Here is an 18,671-nt window from a genome sequence, read left to right on the forward strand (position 1 = left end):
CACTGCTTTCCAGCGTCAGTTTGAAGTTATTGTGTTAGCTGTGTTGTTGGCTAGCTCCTCTGAACAACAGTGTCCTAACAAGAGAGCACATTTTCGATTCCAGGCGAAATCGTGGCTTATTAACTCATTGTTATGAATGTATCCAAATAAATGTCACTTGAAAACAGCTTAACAAATTCAGCTACTTTGCTGTTATTTGGATAACTAGCAAGTAAGGGATAAGAACGGTCAGTATGTAAATGGAACAGTTAGAATGAACGACTGGGTCGCGTCTATAGATACAGAACAAAAAGAACGAACAACGGGGTCACGTCTCTAGCAACCCTAGATGTGTGTCGGGACTATATATTGTGGAAGGATGAAATAGTACAAATACATTAATCAAAATAATGTTTTTAATTTAAATATGTCGATCATTATTTGAACATGTTGGTAATCTGTTGTATAAAAGTGATAATACCCTTGAAGCCGGTGTTTGCTGGATATATTGGCACGGTTTGCCGGCCCTCTTGTCTGGGGCCTAACAACACCCGTGCCAATATATCCAACAAACACCGGCTTCGAGGGCATTATCGCTTGAGGATCGTACCTTTTTTTTAAATTTTCGCCTAAAATGACATATCCAAATCTAAATGCCTGTAGCTCAGGACCTGAAGCAAAGGATATGCATATTCTTGATACCATTTGAGAGGAAAGTTTGTGGAAATGTGAAATTAATGTAGGAGAATATAACATATTAGATCTGGTAAAAGATAATACAAACAAAAAACCTTTCTATTACATTTTTTTCATAATCTTTGAAATGCAAGAGGAAGGCCATAATATATTATTAGTTTAGGCGTAATTTAGATTTTAGCCACTAGATGGCAGCAGTGTGTGTGCAAAGTTTCAGATTGATCCAGTGATGCCTTGCAATACCAGACAATATTTTGTATCAAGTCTGCCCATATGTGCCGAATTGGTCAATTGATACATTTTCAAGTACATAACTATAGAGAACATACAAAATGATATGGTAATACAAAATGTAAGTTTACACACTCCCAGGAATGTCATACATGATGGATCATTAGCTTATACCCTAACTTTCACACATCTAGATGGCCGGGCAGGGTGGGTGTGGAGCCAGAGACAGCAGGGGTTAAAACTGTAGAACCCAGTTCCTACATTTGAATATAAAAATGGATTTCATCAAACAAAACTATGCTACATTTTATCTCTGGGACCCTCAGGATGACAAATCAGAGCAAGATTACTGAATGTAAGTACATTATTTACCTTCACAGGTGAATGTATCAAACCAGTTTCTGTGATAAGTTTTTTGTTGTTGTGCACTCTCCTCAAACAAAAGCATGGCATTTTTTTTTACTGTAATAGCTACTGTAAAGCGGACAGTGCAGTTATATTAACAAGAATTTAAGCTTTCTGAACATATAAGACATATCTATGTCCTGGAAAGTTTGCTGTTACTTACAACTGTCAGGATCAAAATAAATATGAAAGGAGCAAAGCCCAGGTAAAACGTTAGAGGAAAACTGCCTCCGTCTTCTGAAAACCTAACCCTGGGATAGAGGTTTATTTTTCAGAGAGACAATTACACAAAATGCAATGCCAAAGACACACGAGAATTGCTTTCCAATAGGTGTTAGCTGTTCCTGAGTGGTCTAGTCTCAGCCCTGCTTTAAAAAATCAGCAAGGTTTAAATATCGTTGTCCATCAGTGCCGCCCCCCTCCAAATTTACTGAGCCTTGACAAAAACTATCGATATATAATGCCCTAAGAGTTGTGGAAAGTTGGTCAAATCCACCAAGTATTAACTCAGGGGGATGGAGACTTATCCAATTATATATTTTTTCTTAATTTGGAAAATGTCTATAACTTTCTTTCCCTTTGAAAATGTGTAGAAGAAAATATAATTGAATCCCTTTTAGATTGGATTTTAAGGCAGCAAAATGTGAAATAAGTTCAAGGGGGAGGAGACTTTCTATTGGCACCGTAAACAATTCTCTACAAACTAATGTGTTATCATAGCTAAAAGGAATTAGTCTATGTCAACTAAAATATATATTATAAATATAATACAGTATATATGTTTTTCATTTATAGAATCCCACTCAAGTTTAAAAATGAAATCATTCTTTTCTAAATTGAGGTACAGACATGACATGCATTTCAGACAGTATTGGCAGTATTTTACAACCAGCAGTAGTCCTACTTTGACCCTTCAGAAACAGAATTGCAGAGCCCTGGGTACATCCTCATAAAGCGTCTCAGAGAAAGAGTGCTGATCTATGATCCGTTTAGCTTTTCAGATCATAATGAATACGATTCCATGGACATGGGGGGACCTGATCCTAGATTAGCACTCATACTCCATGAATGTGGGCCATGGACTGTAAGAAGGATACCCGACAGCAGCCTTTGAGAGAATTGATCAATGAACATCATTTAAAGTGACATCATTGTTCAAAGTCTAGTGATTCTTGCATGAAATAAATGGACTCAACCAGGAATCTTCTTTATGCACAAACAAAGGGGAGGACTTTATTGGTCAATCTGTTGCATGTAAAGCAAAACTCCACTCAAAGTTCATGGTGCTTATTTTGAAAAGCAGTGCAGTGGTGCTAGAACGGTAGAACCATGATGTCATGTTGGTCGTCAGAGCAGAAGACGAGAGCAGAGTATGTCAGCCAACAGAACAGGTCTGCGTCCGAAACGGCACCCCAGTGTTCCCGACATACTGTAGTGTACTACTTTAACCAGACCCTGGTCAAAAGTAGAGCACTATGTAGGGAACAGGGTGCCATTTCAGATACAGAGCCCACGATTAGTCAGGCAGCAGTCAACAGACAGAACACAAGCCCATATGTACAGGAAATATATCATTTATATATGTATTCGTATGTACATTCAAACCATTTCAATAAATAATAGAGATACATTAAAATAAATGTATAAAACAAACAAACCATATGGAAGATGCAGTTGATTTTTTTGTAATACTTTCCATGACAGAGGACTTAGGAACTGGTCAAATGGATGATGTTTTCTTTTGGGAGGTAACGCTACCTAGTGAGCAAAACTGGTCGAAAGACATCTTTTTTTGCTCAAAGGGTTTAACATGAAGGCATCATTTATAATGGACTAGAGGGGGTCAATTGCAAAAGTAAACACTAGAAGATATCACATTTTTGGCTTAAATCATCACTAACTTGTCTTAATGTCTTAACTCCAACACCGATCTCTCTCACTCAAAGCGCATCTTCTCGAACTAAACTTTGTAATCGAGTGCAAATTATATTTAGTGGCAGTTTCAGTGACCTCTGTCAGATGAGGAACAGAAAAAAATTGCTCTGGTGTGGAATACGCATTAAAATAATCATAGGGCTCTATTCAATCTAAGGCTGAAGCGTTACAGATTCCGCTACAGAAATGTGTAGGCAATTTCCGATTGAGTCGACACATGCAGGAACATTGCCTTTAAATTTCAATCACGCTGAAAAGCTGAACTTCCGTGATGCGGATTGAATAGACCCCCTAATCTTACATCTACCGAGATGTATATATTTCCTCAATTACCTCGACTAACCGGTGCCCCCGCACATTGATACTGTACCGGTACCCCCTGTATATATCCTCCACATTGATACTGTACCGGTACCCCCTGTATATAGCCTCCACATTGATACTGTACCGGTACCCCCTGTATATATCATCCACATTGACTCTCTACCGGTACCCCCTGTATATATCCTCCACATTGACTCTGTACCGGTACCCCCTGTATATATCCTCCACATTGACTCTGTACCGGTACCCCCTGTATATAGCCTCCACATTGACTCTGTACCGGTACCCCCTGTATATATCCTCCACATTGATACTGTACCGGTACCCCCTGTATATAGCCTCCACATTGATACTGTACCGGTACCCCCTGTATATAGCCTCCACATTGATACTGTACCGGTACCCCCTGTATATAGCCTCCACATTGATACTGTACCGGTACCCCCTGTATATAGCCTCGCTATTGTTATTCTACTGCTGCTCTTTAATGATGTTACATTTATTTCTTATTTTTCTTTCTGTATTTTTCTTAAAACTGCATTGTTGTTTAAGGGCTTGTAAGTAAGCATTTCACTGTAAGATCTACACCTGTTGTATTGGGCGCATGTGACAAATACAATTAGATTTGAAACGACATTTGTGAACATAATTCATTTTTTTGGAATGACGTTTGATTTGTACGATCAACTCTACAGTTTATATCCCTTGTCGGACGCTTAGGTTTACTTTTTGGCATGGAAAATAATGTTGATCATACAATTTCCCCAATCAATGTACCTTTAAATCAGTGCCTTTAAATCAGTTATAAAGCAATGAATTAACAAAAAAAAAAACATCTATCATAACAAAACGTTTCAAAATGTTAAAAATCGAGTAGCTGATTCGGTTCTGGGTGCGGAGATTAACAAGTCCTCAATAAGCCATTTTAAATAGTACAATAACTGACCATTGTAAATAGTAACTCTAAGTGTTACAGTGTTCCCAGGTTAATATCGGCCAATTGTCAAAAAGCCATTCTCTCATTCCTATCATGCAGCTATTCAGCAGAAAAACGGCCTGATGCAATAAGTATAGTCCAGCATATTATACAGTAGTCCCTCTATGTGTTCACTTTTCGTCGATGAACCGGTAGAGAGATCTGAGACCAGGCTAGTAGAGTTACAACCCAAGGCAGTGGTCAAGTGTTCAAGGTCCGCTCACCTTGGGATTGAGTTTCAAGGACCACATTTCAACCCTCTTGACTTGGGCTTCGTCCCAAATGGCAGTTATGACGCAAACTTAGATACAGTAGACAGCTACATTGGTGCCATTGCAGTGTCAACATGAGTAAACGGCACCAAAACATAATTAAAATCACAAGTAAAACAAAACACACAAAAAACTAAAAACAAAAGTGGTTGAAATAGTGGTCGGAAAATTAGGAACCTCATCAGTTCCTTCTCTCAGTTGCATTGTCAATATGTTCCTTCTTCGACCCTATCGCACAAATTCCTCAATGCATAAAGGGAGTACCACAGTTGCTAGTGCAATCTATTTCAAATTCCCCCCATACGGTCGAACACACTGCAACAACTTACTCTGTCTAAATCCTTCATAATCCTGCTTTAGATCATCTAGGAATCCCTTACATCCGCAGACTCTAGAACGCCTGTAGGTTCTAAAATGTGGTTGCCCCGTTTAGCCTGCAGGAGAGCCAATTCCACAACAGCCTTCCCTAACATTACAGAACCATGGCGATGATAGCAGTGTTCCTGTATCATGTTGATGGGGTTTCTGAGACATTAAACACCTCTCCAGGCATGGTAAAGCTCTGGTAAACTGCACAGACCCACCCAGTCGTGTACTGAAGACTGCCTGCCAGCATTACTCAACTTGGGTGGGTGACTGGGACAGCACAGCTGCATCATTGTCCCATTTGAGTCTACTACCCCCCCCCCCCTCCCTTCTCTCTCTCCCTCTATTAATCTTGCCAACATTCCGTCTCTCTTTCTCTCCTCTTTTGATTGAAGTGGGGAGTGAGTACAACAGATGGCGGGAGTAATAATAATGTGCTACCAATACTAAGTCACAATACATCAAAATCAACATGAATAAATAAATAAATGCTTTGAATGAGAGCAATATAAAAACCTAAAATGACATCTACTCGTCTACTAGTATAAACTTGTCACATTTTGGGGTAAACCCCCTTCCTCTCCTCCCACATTAGATTTCTAACAGGAGAAAAGGGAGCGAGAGAGAATTTCAGAGTGGAGAGAAGGCAGAAACGAAGCAATTACCAGAGGCGCCGGTGCGTGTTCCTCTGTCCTTTCCCAAGACAAGACCCAATCAGTCGATCCAGAGTGGATCATCTTGATAGACAAACAATACAGTACCAGGATCACAAGTTGAAATACTGGTATTGTCTTCATCCCCATTTTTGCAGTCACCAAAATCAACTGGTCACCAAATAATAATTTACTACATAATTTCCATACATTATGATATATTAATTTGTATCCTTCCCTAATCTAGAACAGCAGTTGCATTTCTCTTTCAAGAGAAGAATACTTTTTTTTATCTATCCCTTTAACTCAGTCAAACTCAGCTCATGCTTAGTCTATTCTTCTCTGCCTCCCTCTATCACTATTGCTCTTCAATGTGTTCTCTCACCCGATCATCCTTTTGCTTTTCAATCCATTCATTTTCCCCCATTCAGTTTGAAATCAGTGTGTACAGACACGTAATATTTAAATACTTGCCAAGTCTTTCTCCTGTCTATACTTCGCTCTCTCCCTTATTCATTTCTTTCTTTCTTTACCCTCTCCTCTTTCAATCTGCCTCTCTCTTCTTCCAGAGGTCCATGTAACTAAAGGAGCAATAGAAGGAGGGAAGGAGTGGTAGAGGATTAGAAACAATTTCTCTCTCCCTCTCTTCTCTTTCCTAGGTTATAGTGTCATTGCAATACAGTACAATAGATTCCCTTGACAGACCTCAGTCTTCCCGGCCTGGTCTGGCTGGCCCGGTCCCCACAGTGATCCTTCTTCCTCTCCATCTTTCCCTCCCGCTTTCTTTTCTTTCTCAGTGTGTGTCGGTCTCTCTGTCTGCCTTGTGGGGGACGGGACTGTAGCCGTTGGCCGGGGGAGGTAATGGGGCTCCCTGGCCGGGGCAGCATCCCCTATCAGGCTTGTTGAGGGTGGCCGGGGGTCGGGAGCGTGAGGCCCCGGTGAAGAGGCGGAAGGCACCCCTGCAGATGAGGGTGAACCAGTAGACCTGTGGGGCCATCAGGCAGAAGGCCCCCACGTTGCACTGCCAGGGAGCCACAAGGGGCACTGTGTAGAGGGGGATGGAGGCATACCTGCAACACGAGGAGGAGGATGTGAGGCGTAGGGGGGAAATGAGGGTTAATGTTTGTTTAATGTTGCTAGCTAACAAGCTTACCCAGATTTTTTAAAACTTACTTAGAGCAAACTTGTTCATTTGAACACATTCTAAAACAAGACACCTTGTCTCAAGCTAGCTATTGTCAAGGATTTTGGTTTATGGCTAATGACTTTAAACTGAACAATCTGATTTAATTACAAACAATCAAGGAAGAATGCTTCCCTTATGGAAAAAAACAAGAATTTCACATTGTGATCACGTCCTTTTATGTTAAGTTGTGATAACATGCAACTACACATAACATTTCACATGTCAAAACGTGTTTTTGGATCAATTCACATGTGAAATCATTTGCAAACATGTTTTTGGAACACTTCACATGAGATCATGATTTCACATGTGCTGACGTGTTGTCACGTGTAGTTTCAGATTTGTATCCCCATGTGTCCCATTTATTTCACAAGATCATGTTTTCAAGTGCCCACATGTTGTAAAATACATAATTTAATGTTATCACATGTTCCTTTACATGTCACATAATCACATTAACTTCACATAAGATCACGTGAAATTCAAGTTGTTTTTCCGTAAGGGATCATGTTAAGGTGTTTATAAGGCATTTGTTTTACCAGTCGTCACGACGTCATGGGATGGTCCCAGATTGTCCCAAACCATCACGGATCCCTCCGGAACTTTCATTACACACACCTGGCCCCTATTCCCTCTGATTGTATTTATATATGTGTGCCCTTTGGTTCCATTGGGCAGTCGATTATTGTTACAATGTCCGTTGGTGCGTGTGAGTACCTGTGCTGTGTGTTTTGGGCTTTCGTGCCCTTGTGGATTGCGCAGAAGATTACGGGTCTCGTCCCATGTGTTAATAATTGTGCGAGTGTGTAATTTATTCTAGGTATTCCTCGCTCTTTTGTTTTGGGTTTTTACCCTGTGTTTTGTTACGTGTTTGTTTGGTCTTCGTCCCTGTGCCTTTACACGGCACACAGTAATTTGGGCTTAATAAAAACCCTTATTACGCAATCCTGCGCCTGTCTCCCGAAACTCTTCATACCAACGTGACAGAATAATCTTCCATTAAGGGAGACAGTGGGAATGCTCCGTCCGCCGCAACTTCGGCAGTGGCAAAAGGCCCATCCGTAATTTGTGATTAATAAAAAACCCTACTGCGCATTCCTGCGTCTGTCTCTCGATCCTTCATGCCAACATCTCTGCACTTAGCTAGAGTGCCATCTGCACTGCTATTTTAGTTATCATTTAATCTGGCTATTCTCTCATCATTGATTTAATTTACTTATATCAGTAATTTGGGGATTTTCTGTATAGTTGTCTAATGTTGGTGGGGAATATTATTCAGTTTTTATGTTATTCCTGAATAACAATGATAAATAGCTTTTCTTTAGTGTATTTTTTAGCAAATCTGAGATCCACTTTGATGTCCCAAGTGTAGAAATACAAGTGAAATCAGTTATTGACACCGACGTAATGACGTAGCAGAAAGATTGGAATGTTGTGAACCAAGAGGTTGTGAGTTCAAATCCCAGGTTAGGACACGTTGAATAATAATTACTGTATCAATAAACATACACAATGTAGTCCTGTACACCGGGTGTACAAAACAGAAGGAACACCTGTTCTTTCCATGACAGACTGACCAGGGGGAATCCAGGTGAAAGCTATGATCTCTTATTGATGTCACTTGTTAAATCCACTTCACTTACTGTAGATGAAGGGGAGGAGACAGGTTAAAGAAGGATTTTTAAGCCTTGAGACAATTGAGACATAGAACTGGCCCGTCCGACGGCACTGTGTGTGTCTGCCATTCAGAGGGTGAATGGGCAAGAACAAATATTTAAGTGCCTTTGAACAAGGTATGATATTAGGTACCAAGTACACCGGTTTGAGTGTGTCAAGAACTGCAATGCTGCTGGATTTTTCACGCATAACATTTTCCCGTGTGTATCAAGAATGATCCACCACCCAAAGGACATCCAGCCAACTTGACAACAGTGGGAAGCATTGGAGTCAACATGGAGCAGCATCCCTGTAGAACGCTTGACACCTTGTAGAGTCCATGCCCCAACAAATTTAGTCTGTTCTGAGGACAAAAAGGGGGGCAACTTAATATTAGGAAGGTGTTCCTAATATTTTGAACACCGAGTATGTCAAAGTGTCAAATTTGTAAGTTGTAAACACTATGTTACAAGCACTGTGTGAAATATAACGAATCATGTCCCAAAAACACATGTTTTTATGTGTGATTTTCCACATGTGAAATCAAGGTTGATAGAACTAGGTAACAAAACAAAATGGTGACATGGTGCTTAGTGGCTAGATAGCTACATACAAGCAAGCAAGATATTTTCAATCAGACAATGAGAAAGATATTGCTTATATATATGAATGATATTATCTGCTAGCTAAGTAGCTAGGACAGAAGCCTACAAACTTAAACTTGTAACCTACCATCGTAGATCTTAAGAACGCGAGATAAAAAAACAATACGCATAGATGAAGTTGGGGACAGACAGACAAGCGCACAGACAGAAAGACACAGCTAGACAGAGACCTACAGACAGGCAGAAAGAGAGACAGAGACAGGCAGACAGTGGTCAGTATGTTACCTGCTGTAGGCGTAGTAGAGGTAGGGGAAGAGCAGAACTCGACAGACGAAGAAAGTGACCAGCATGAGAGCGCCATTCACTTTATGAAGAAGAGTGTGCTGCTTCTTGTACTGAGGGGGACAAAGAGAGATAGAGAGAGGGCAGGAGCCAGGGGAAGGGGGAAAACGAGAGCAGGGTGAAGGACCCGAGAAAGAGAGCTTGGGTAAATGTTAACCCATAAATCACAGGAGACAAGAATGTTAACATGAACGCTGGTAAGTGAGCACTTCAGAATCAGAAAGACTTGAGGTCTTAGACTGCTGCACGGAGAGTAAGAGACTGAGGAAGGAAGGTAGGAAGGAAGAAGAGGAGAAGAGAGAGAAAGCAGGAGTAGAGCGAGAGAAAGCAGGTGGAGAGAGAGAGAGAAAGCAGGTGGAGAGAGAAAGCAGGTGGAGAGAGAAAGCAGGTGGAGAGAGAAAGCAGGTGGAGAGAGAAAGCAGGTGGAGAGAGAGAGAGAAAGCAGGTGGAGAGAGAGAGAGAAAGCAGGTGGAGAGAGAGAGAGAAAGCAGGTGGAGAGAGAGAGAGAAAGCAGGTGGAGAGAGAGAGAGAAAGCAGGTGGAGAGAGAGAGAGAAAGCAGGTGGAGAGAGAGAGAGAAAGCAGGTGGAGAGAGAGAGAAAGCAGGTGGAGAGAGGAGTGAGTATTACCCGGATGAGGATTTTCCCCAGGCAGACGGATGGAGTGCTGAGTTCAGCCATAAACATGACACCCTGGAAGTAATCGCCCTTTCCCTGCCTCCAGAACTAAGAGAGAGAGGAGAGAGAGATGAGATGGAGGGCCATGATATGGCTGATAAAGTATATAGACAGACCATTGAAAGAAAAGCTCACAAACAAGCACACCTCATCTCCCCTTAAAAGCACATGTCCATAGAAGGGATGTTAACATTGGCTGCCAGTAGCAACAGGAGGCAGATGGGGGTTGGAGCAGGAGAGTCTAGTCTGCAGACGGCAGCCAGTTAGGAACAATTTTAGGGATCAGAAACCAAATCACCATCAGATCATCTCTATCTGACAAGACTTAAAGGGTTAGTGTGTGTGTGTGTGTACATGTTTATCATTTGCTCCCCCCACCCTTTAGATATAAGACAGACCGTGGCACGGTAGACTAATAAAATAGTCCGCTAGAGCCACCCTAGTTACAGCGATAGTTACCACGGAGACGGGGAAGCAGATGGTCACCATGACGACGTGGTGCAGCACCATGAGGAACTCTCTGCGCAGGTAGCTGGCCACTTCCGAGCCCATTGGCTTTGGCCTGCCGCCCTCCTCCTCGTGCCCTTTAACCTGCAGCTTGTGCCAGTAGCACAGGAACATGGCGTAGATGTCGTACACAAAGTAGGGCACCGCAAACAGGATGTAGGTACTGGTAAGCCAGTGTCTGGAGAGGTGTGGCGCAAGAAGGGGTGGGGTGGGGACAGAAAGTGAGAAAGGAGAGAGCGAGAAAGAGAAGGTGTAATAGTTTAAGTTCTATGTAACAATGTGTGCCAACGTGTACACTGTAGCTGCCTATGTGACTACCTATTGCCTGTTTCAGTGCGATGCATCCTGTATGTGAGGCTCTAGCCTAGACGTCAGGGGGTTAAGTGACTGGCCAGGATGCACTGCTCTGGGGCACGTGCGTGATTTGGACAGGTACGTGATTTGGTATTCAAATGAACCGGCACTCACGCGAGCGCCTCCCTACTTTGACTGGCAAATGAGGGCAAGGGAGAGGGAGGTGACTGGCAGTATCTCCCCCCCCCCCTCTCTCCTTTTTTCCTCTCCCTTTTTCTCCCCCACCTCCTAATTGATGGAAAGACGAGGGGGAAGAGGTGCAGCTGTGTCACATTGCGAGTTATCTTAGGACACCAGTGTCTGACTCACAGCATCTCACTAATCTAAAGTATCTTCCATTCTTCCTCTCTTCTTTCAACCAAAAACAAACCTTCCACTTTCAGTGTGTATTTTATATAGTCCACTGTTAACAAAGTTGCAGTTGTAAAACCAGTGGAGACAAGTTTGAGTAGCTGCTCCTACAGTTCCATAGCAGCATGCTGCAGTCTAGGTTTCTGGCTTCTGTGTGACTGCATTACAGATACTAAAATAGTGCTGCTGGCTTTGGGACAAATAGAGGTTAATTGGGTTGAAATACTAATTAGGTTAACAGGGACAAGGTGAACAGGGAGAGAATGACAGATTATTACGCACACACTTGAATACTTTATTTGGATCGAAAGTTAAACATACACAGCAAATTGGCCAGTGTTAACTTGTGTTGATTTTTCAATGTCACATTTCTAGTGTTGATTCAGGAGTTAAATTAACTCTGTAAGAGTGAAATTAACACTCAGTGGTGTAAAATAGCCCCAATGTGGGGGTTAATAACAAGTGTTGAGTGTGAGAGTGTGATTGTGTCAGTTTTACTCTGTGGAGAGTAAAACATTCCCATCAAAACCACACCCATCATTATCAGATTTCCCAGCATGCTCTACTACCATGTAAACCTTTTTAGGATTGTTTTTTAATATCTGTATTTTTGCATCTACATTGACTGATTAATCTCATGCTACACAAAGATAAATAACATACATTCTTCTAAACTAATCCAATTAGATTTATTGCACCATTTACTGAAATGGTTGTTCCAGTTGAAAATGGTTTAGGTCACGAAAGAAACTCTGGGGGGGACAAAATGTGCGCTTGGTTCATAGAACAGGGGTTACGTGAGTGACCTCCGGTAGCCACTAAATGTGGCTGTAAGTTTCCGTTTTCTTCCAAGAAATGTTGCTCTAACTTCTAAACATTAGAAGCCACAAAATATTAATGAAAACATTAAGACTTTCAGAAACACACGTGTCTTCTGTTTCCCTCAGAACAGAGTGGACAGGACCAGGCAGTAAATCAGAAAAAAAAACATGACATGATCAATTGTGGTTCTTTTCTACACAGAAAAACATACACAATTATTGCCTGTTGTTTTCCTAAATCCTGAACTTCCCAAATCCTTTCTGATGTATTTCAAACCATACTTCTGACTGAAATAGTATTACAAATCAGTCTAAAACAATGTTTGACATGCTGTCATAGTGCCAATTAAAAAAGTAAAAACATTGTTCGTTGATTACGTCACTTTTTTACATGGTGGGGTTACGAAACATTTTTTATAACAAAATGGGGTCACGGACCAAAAAAGTTTGGGAACCCCTGCTTTAGGTGGTCTACTCACAATGTTACTAACCCTAACAGTCATTCTGAATGCAGATGCGGGTGAATAAAAAATCCAACTGTTGGATATCCTAACTGGCTGAATTCCAATAAGAATCCTACATCACTTTGCAAGCCAGCAGAATGTGACTTGCGGGCCTGATGTGGCCTGTAAACTAGGAGGTTTCTAACATCACTGTGGTAGGGTAAAACTTGGCCATCAAACTAAGGCCTTATGATATATTAAATGTATTGCCCTAAAAGAGATGAATTTTAATGATAACATTTGTCTACAGTAGGAAGTCATTTGGTGAAGTCCACAGGGCTGAAAATGAACGAATTCAACAATGATGTTTCTGTCACCAACAAATACAGTCATGGGTGGTAACTCTACAATTTACTCGAAAAAGCAAGACAAATTAATTGTCTAATTATATTGGAGGAGTGGCTTAGTGGGGGTGTGGCTTTCAATTAGTTGTTTTTGGCGGGTTAATTCATACCATATAAAATTTTAAAAATCACGATAGCTGTGATGGAAATAGGTAGTTTAGGTACAATTTTATAAATGCCAACAGATAATTTGTGATTTTTTTTGTGTTGGTCAAATTAATTGTGAGAGAAATAGTGGTGGAAACGCCTTTATGCGCAAAAATTTATATAATAACCATCATAGCATAGTAAACTTGGAGTCACGAGATGATATGGTGTGCGGTCCTCCCACTATGACTCGGGGAAACCATGCAGTTAATTAAGATTCAGATTAAATAAATTAAAGATTCATTTCACAGGGTGGTGAAAGTGCATGGTGATTTTGATGCTCCTTTCCAATAAATATCCTGGGTCTTATTCTGGTGACATGACACCGTTTGACAAATAAAAATACTTATTATATTTATTATCAATAATAATCTCATCATGTAGACTAGCCTACCCCCACTGTAGCCGCAAGCTGTTGGCTAGAGGGCACATGCCAAGACCAGAGTAGTTTGTGACAAAACTATCCATAGAGTTTAAAATGCAATGGAAAAACATTGAACTTTAGACTTTTATTCACTACATGAAAAATTTAGTGAAAAAGCACATTGTGTGCACTACGTCATCACACACTGACTTTTATCTGCAATGAGGCCATTTAGTGGGAACCCACCGCTGGTGGGAAAATATGCAGATTTTCTTTATGCAGATTTTAGAATATGCGCATGAAAATCTGTCGCCAATTGGATGCGAACCTAGCTAGTGTTGATTTAACGCTGGAAAATGTGCTGTGTAGTTAAGAACCCAAATCATTTTTAGACGTCACACCTCCTTCGACACACAGTCACACACACACACACAGTCACACACACACAGTCACACACACGACTTAAGGGGCATGTGCTCAAACAAAAAAACATTTGTAACTGCGGTTAATGACTTGTTGAGCAATTATGACTGATTATTTAGTTACATAAAAGCAATAGATGGCCACGTCTTAATGGCTAATTACATTTCACATATTTAACGACGACTTGCGGGCAGTGGGTTCAGAACAACAATGACAAAAACTGTATACCCAAAACAAAGGGCACTTTAGAGGCTGGAAGAACAGAGGCATGTGCTCTGCACATATAGAGCCTATCTGTGCAGGTGCCTGCAAACACACACACACACAAAACTTTACAGCAACTACTACTGCATTATCATTAATCTGTACTTACTGATCCTCGATGACGTCCTCACAGGAGGATGCGATGATGTAGCCAGCTAAGGAAGCCATGATGGCTTGGATGGATGACACCAGCCTAGTGGGGAGAGAGAGGGCAGAGAGTGGGATTTCAATTGACATATTTATACCCATAACTCCATAGGAAAAAAAAGCATTGACATTCAACATTATAAACCATAGCAGAATAGTATAAAATGTCAAGCAAAGCAGAATAGCATAAGATAAATGTATGATAGGTCTGCATAGTCCTCACATTGACTCATCTGACTTGTGTGTGTGTGTGTGTGTCTGACTTGTAAGTGTGTGTGTGTGTGTGTACCTGGCAGACACGATGGTGGCATCTCCCTCGCTCAGAGCCAGGCCAGGGGTGTGTTTCAGGCATCTCTTAGACAGCAGGAACAGGCCCGGGAAGAAGATGGAGCCAGAAGCCAGGCTGCTCAGCATGGTCCCTGAGTGTGTGTGTGTGTCAATGAATGTGTGTGTGTGTGTGTGTCTCAACAGGTACTTCACCACTGCCCTCAAACCACTTGACAAGTGGGAAAGGTTGAATGACTGATCTATGCAGGGTACTCTCAAAGCTATGGTAGCAGTTTCCAATTATCATTTGCTGCTGGATGTTTGAAGGTATATCATTAGAATGCGCGGCAGCGTGTAAGTACTGTCAATAGAACACTAGTAAGGAATTTTAGTAATGTTATCCTAGTTATGTTATGCTAGTAGTAATGCTATGCTAGTGTTATGCTAATGCAGTATGTAGTCAAATGCTGTATTTGTTATTAGTAGGCTAGTTTTGGGGCTATTTGGGGAATGAAAATGGACTTGCTAGTGGTTACGGTCAATGTTAATGAAATAGATCAGGAAAGAGAGGGCTACGATAAAGCTGTGGGTGGTATGTTTGTTAACTCCCCACACCTCCCTCCCAACCCCCTGCTCATAACCAGCAGAGGCCTGGTGGCTTCTGGGTCTACACAAAAAGACAGACAGAGAGACAACAAACAGAAGACGGGGGGACAAAGAGAAAGAAAAAAAATCAAATCTATTTCACACACCTTGATTAAGAGTTCAGTAAATGTACAATAAAATAGTTATATGCACGCAAAACTGTTCAACTGTCATCATATAGTTTCAACGAATGTCACATTTATTCAGTGTCATCATGCAGCCTTTTAAAACATGATCAAAATCGTATCCACTCAAGCAATTACCTTGTGTGTAGACAGCCCCTACACTACACTCTAATCTCACAAATGCTGACAAATCCATTGACTACACTGTAGGCGTCATGTATCGCTGGCTGTACCACTTGTGCTACATGACTCCGGTGGGGAATGAATTAATTTGAGGTTTTCCACTGTCATTGCTCTCTAGGTAAATGCATGTACTCAGTGGGACCAGAGAGACAGGATGAATAGGTGGAGAGAGAAAGGTGGCTGAAAATAGATTTAGAAAGGGATTAGAAAAGCAGGAGATTTAGACAGAGTGCAGCTGGGAGAGAGGGAATTAGTGAGACAGAGAGAGAGAGGGGAGATTGGGTGACAGTTGACAAAGAGGAGTACCTACAGTACAGATGGGATATGATGAGGGGTATGAGGGGTGGGGTGGAGGAGGGTGTTATTGGGGCGGGGCCTATTGTTCCATCCTAGGCTATGTTGGACAATAGCGGTTAGGTGATGCACCATCACAATAAAACAACAGGTTCATCCCATAACCAACAAACACATGCATGTGGTTTTGATTGACGGGATAAAGGCCTATCTGGACATAATATAAATACTTTCAGATTTATCTTGGCTAGCTGATTTTTTTTGGTCAGCACAGCAGTACATAGGCTACACCTCCGGACTGTAGGCTATCAGCGATTTTCAGGGTGGGATATTAATAATAATAATAAAAATAGTCCCCTCCATAACCCCGTCACCCTATGATGCTAAGCATATCTTGACGTTGCTATATCGCTAACTTGGTAGAAAACACAGGCTCATTTCACTCAAAACCTAGCTGGCAAGCCCGTGCAACAACGTGGCTCAGACTCAATTATCAAAATACGCAATGCGAGTAAGTAACCTAAGTAAACACGGTCCTCCTCTATTACAAAAATAAACGGGACAAGTCTGTTGCACTAAATAGCAGTTATCAGGACCCATTAAGTCAACTCAACACATTATTTTGAAAATGGCAGACTTGTGCCTGTCTTGGAACGGCTCCAAATCTGCATGGGCTAACCTTTGTCATATGTTTGACTGCTAGCCACGGTTGTCTACTGTAATCCAGTGTAGACTACAAACTGGACAAATCAATGTAACTATTTGAGTGTGACTGCGAGCTCGCTTATATTTGCATTCAATACATTTGTACCTGGAGCCGTTTCATGCACAAGAGTGATTGACGCTTGTAACAGGTAGTGTTGTGCACGCGGTTTGCCTAGTATGAACACACGCAAAGGGATACATAGTCTAGTCTGCTTTCAGTTTTTACAGACAATGCATGCATGCTTGCTAAGGGTGACAGATTATTCAGGCCTGTATAAACTAAAGCGTGACTGTTTGCGACAGACAACATTTATTACAGACATATTGAGTTTCTTGCCTAACCTCGGAGCAGGATGGTGAGAACGAAGAAGAGTTGGGTGTTGGGGTAATAAAGGGAGAGTAAAAAAAATAGATGGATAGGCTAAATTTACATTTGGGTGGTGCGGCGTCCCGTTCTGCGGCCCGGTCGGTCGGATCAAGGGGAGATCAGTGTGTTGGGTCCTGGTTGTAGCCCACACGTCGAGAATTGTTCCACATTATTATTGTGTTTTGTTGCCTTATTCCGTGTTCTGGATATCTGCAAGAAATCAGAACGTGCGTCAAGCAAGACAAATTGATGTGTGTGTTCTCCCCGCTTCTGCCTTGTGGTTCCCGTCTTGGTCCGAATCAGAATGACTCCCTCTCCGACGTGTTTGCCTTCGGATCGTTGCTTCAGTAATTGTATTTCTGAGCGGCAAAATGATTCTGAAGTCGATGGCTCTCTCGAGTGTTTTGATTTATATTGCGAGGGCACAGCTCTTCTCCCGTTTGGCCGCCGTACTAGCCTACTGACATCTGAACAGTTATGCCATATCGACCGACCTTATTGCTTGCCCGACACATTCGCTGTGAAGTCTTCAGCTGTTTATTATTTGATGACCTGTCGCACTGGATCCGTGGACGTAGAACTAATTTCAGCAAACATTAGTCTAGAAAAAAAATCCTAGTGTATGCATGATGCAGTCCCGCTGTGGATAAAGTGTAGCTATTAAGCCGGTTACATAGCCAGTCGCCTCCCCCTTGCTCCCGGGTATGGTAAGCTATGACTCCTAGGACTCGCCGTGCTGTGACAGCCTACTGCTGTCCATGGATAAAGTCTTTTTTTTTTTTTTTCAAGGGCAACGGACTTTAATAGCCTACCAGAAGTAATTTTCAGATAAAGCTGGCTAGGAAAAAACTCCTTCGTTTGACAAGACATCAAACAAGATGACAAACCGTTGGTTGAATTATTAATTTGACTATTTTGAGAATGAACGCATCTATGCTCAAATAAAGTCAGAAAGATTGTAAAAGTTCCACAAACAGTGGGGTCCGCTAAACTACCCTTAATTAGGTCTGTAGGCCTACAGCTCTAACTCCATTGTGTCCTCCTCCCAGAGCGCTAAGAACCTTGGCGTGATCCTGGACAACACCCTGTCGTTCTCAACTAACATCAAGGCGGTGGCCCGTTCTTGTAGGTTCATGCTCTACAACATCCGCAGAGTACGACCCTGCCTCACACAGGAAGCAGCGCAGGTCCTAATCCAGGCACTTGTCATCTCCCGTCTGGATTACTGCAACTCGCTGTTGGCTGGGCTCCCTGCCTGTGCCATTAAACCCCTACAACTCATCCAGAACGCCGCAGCCCGTCTGGTGTTCAACCTTCCCAAGTTCTCTCACGTCACCCCGCTCCTCCGCTCTCTCCACTGGCTTCCAGTTGAAGCTCGCATCCGCTACAAGACCATGGTGCTTGCCTACGGAGCTGTGAGGGGAACGGCACCTCAGTACCTCCAGGCTCTGATCAGGCCCTACACCCAAACAAGGGCACTGCGTTCATCCACCTCTGGCCTGCTCGCCTCTCTACCACTGAGGAAGTACAGTTCCCGCGCAGCCCAGTCAAAACTGTTC

At 42.1% G+C, this 18,671-nt stretch overlaps 1 protein-coding gene across 2 annotated transcripts; it reads right to left on the reverse strand.

Moving 5' to 3' along the window:
- Positions 1-6,829: 6,829 nt before the first annotated feature.
- LOC115145266 (ceramide synthase-like) lies at positions 6,830-18,350 on the reverse strand. Of its 2 annotated transcripts, XM_065003176.1 has the most exons (6): positions 17,177-18,336; positions 14,816-15,460; positions 14,489-14,572; positions 10,761-10,986; positions 10,254-10,349; positions 6,830-9,679 (listed from the first exon to the last, which is right to left on the reverse strand). In XM_065003176.1, exons 2-6 carry the CDS (start codon positions 14,938-14,940, stop codon positions 9,566-9,568), a joined length of 645 nt encoding a protein of 214 aa, XP_064859248.1. In that variant the 5' UTR covers positions 14,941-15,460; positions 17,177-18,336; the 3' UTR covers positions 6,830-9,565. The 2 variants fall into 2 exon arrangements, with proteins under 2 accessions (XP_064859248.1, XP_064859247.1); XM_065003175.1 differs by lacking the exon at positions 6,830-9,679 and having other exon boundaries at positions 9,686-10,349; positions 17,177-18,350.
- Between the last annotated feature and the right edge of the window lie 321 nt (positions 18,351-18,671).

This window comes from Oncorhynchus nerka, linkage group LG17, assembly GCF_034236695.1.
Source record: "Oncorhynchus nerka isolate Pitt River linkage group LG17, Oner_Uvic_2.0, whole genome shotgun sequence".
Lineage (NCBI taxonomy): Eukaryota > Metazoa > Chordata > Actinopteri > Salmoniformes > Salmonidae > Oncorhynchus > Oncorhynchus nerka.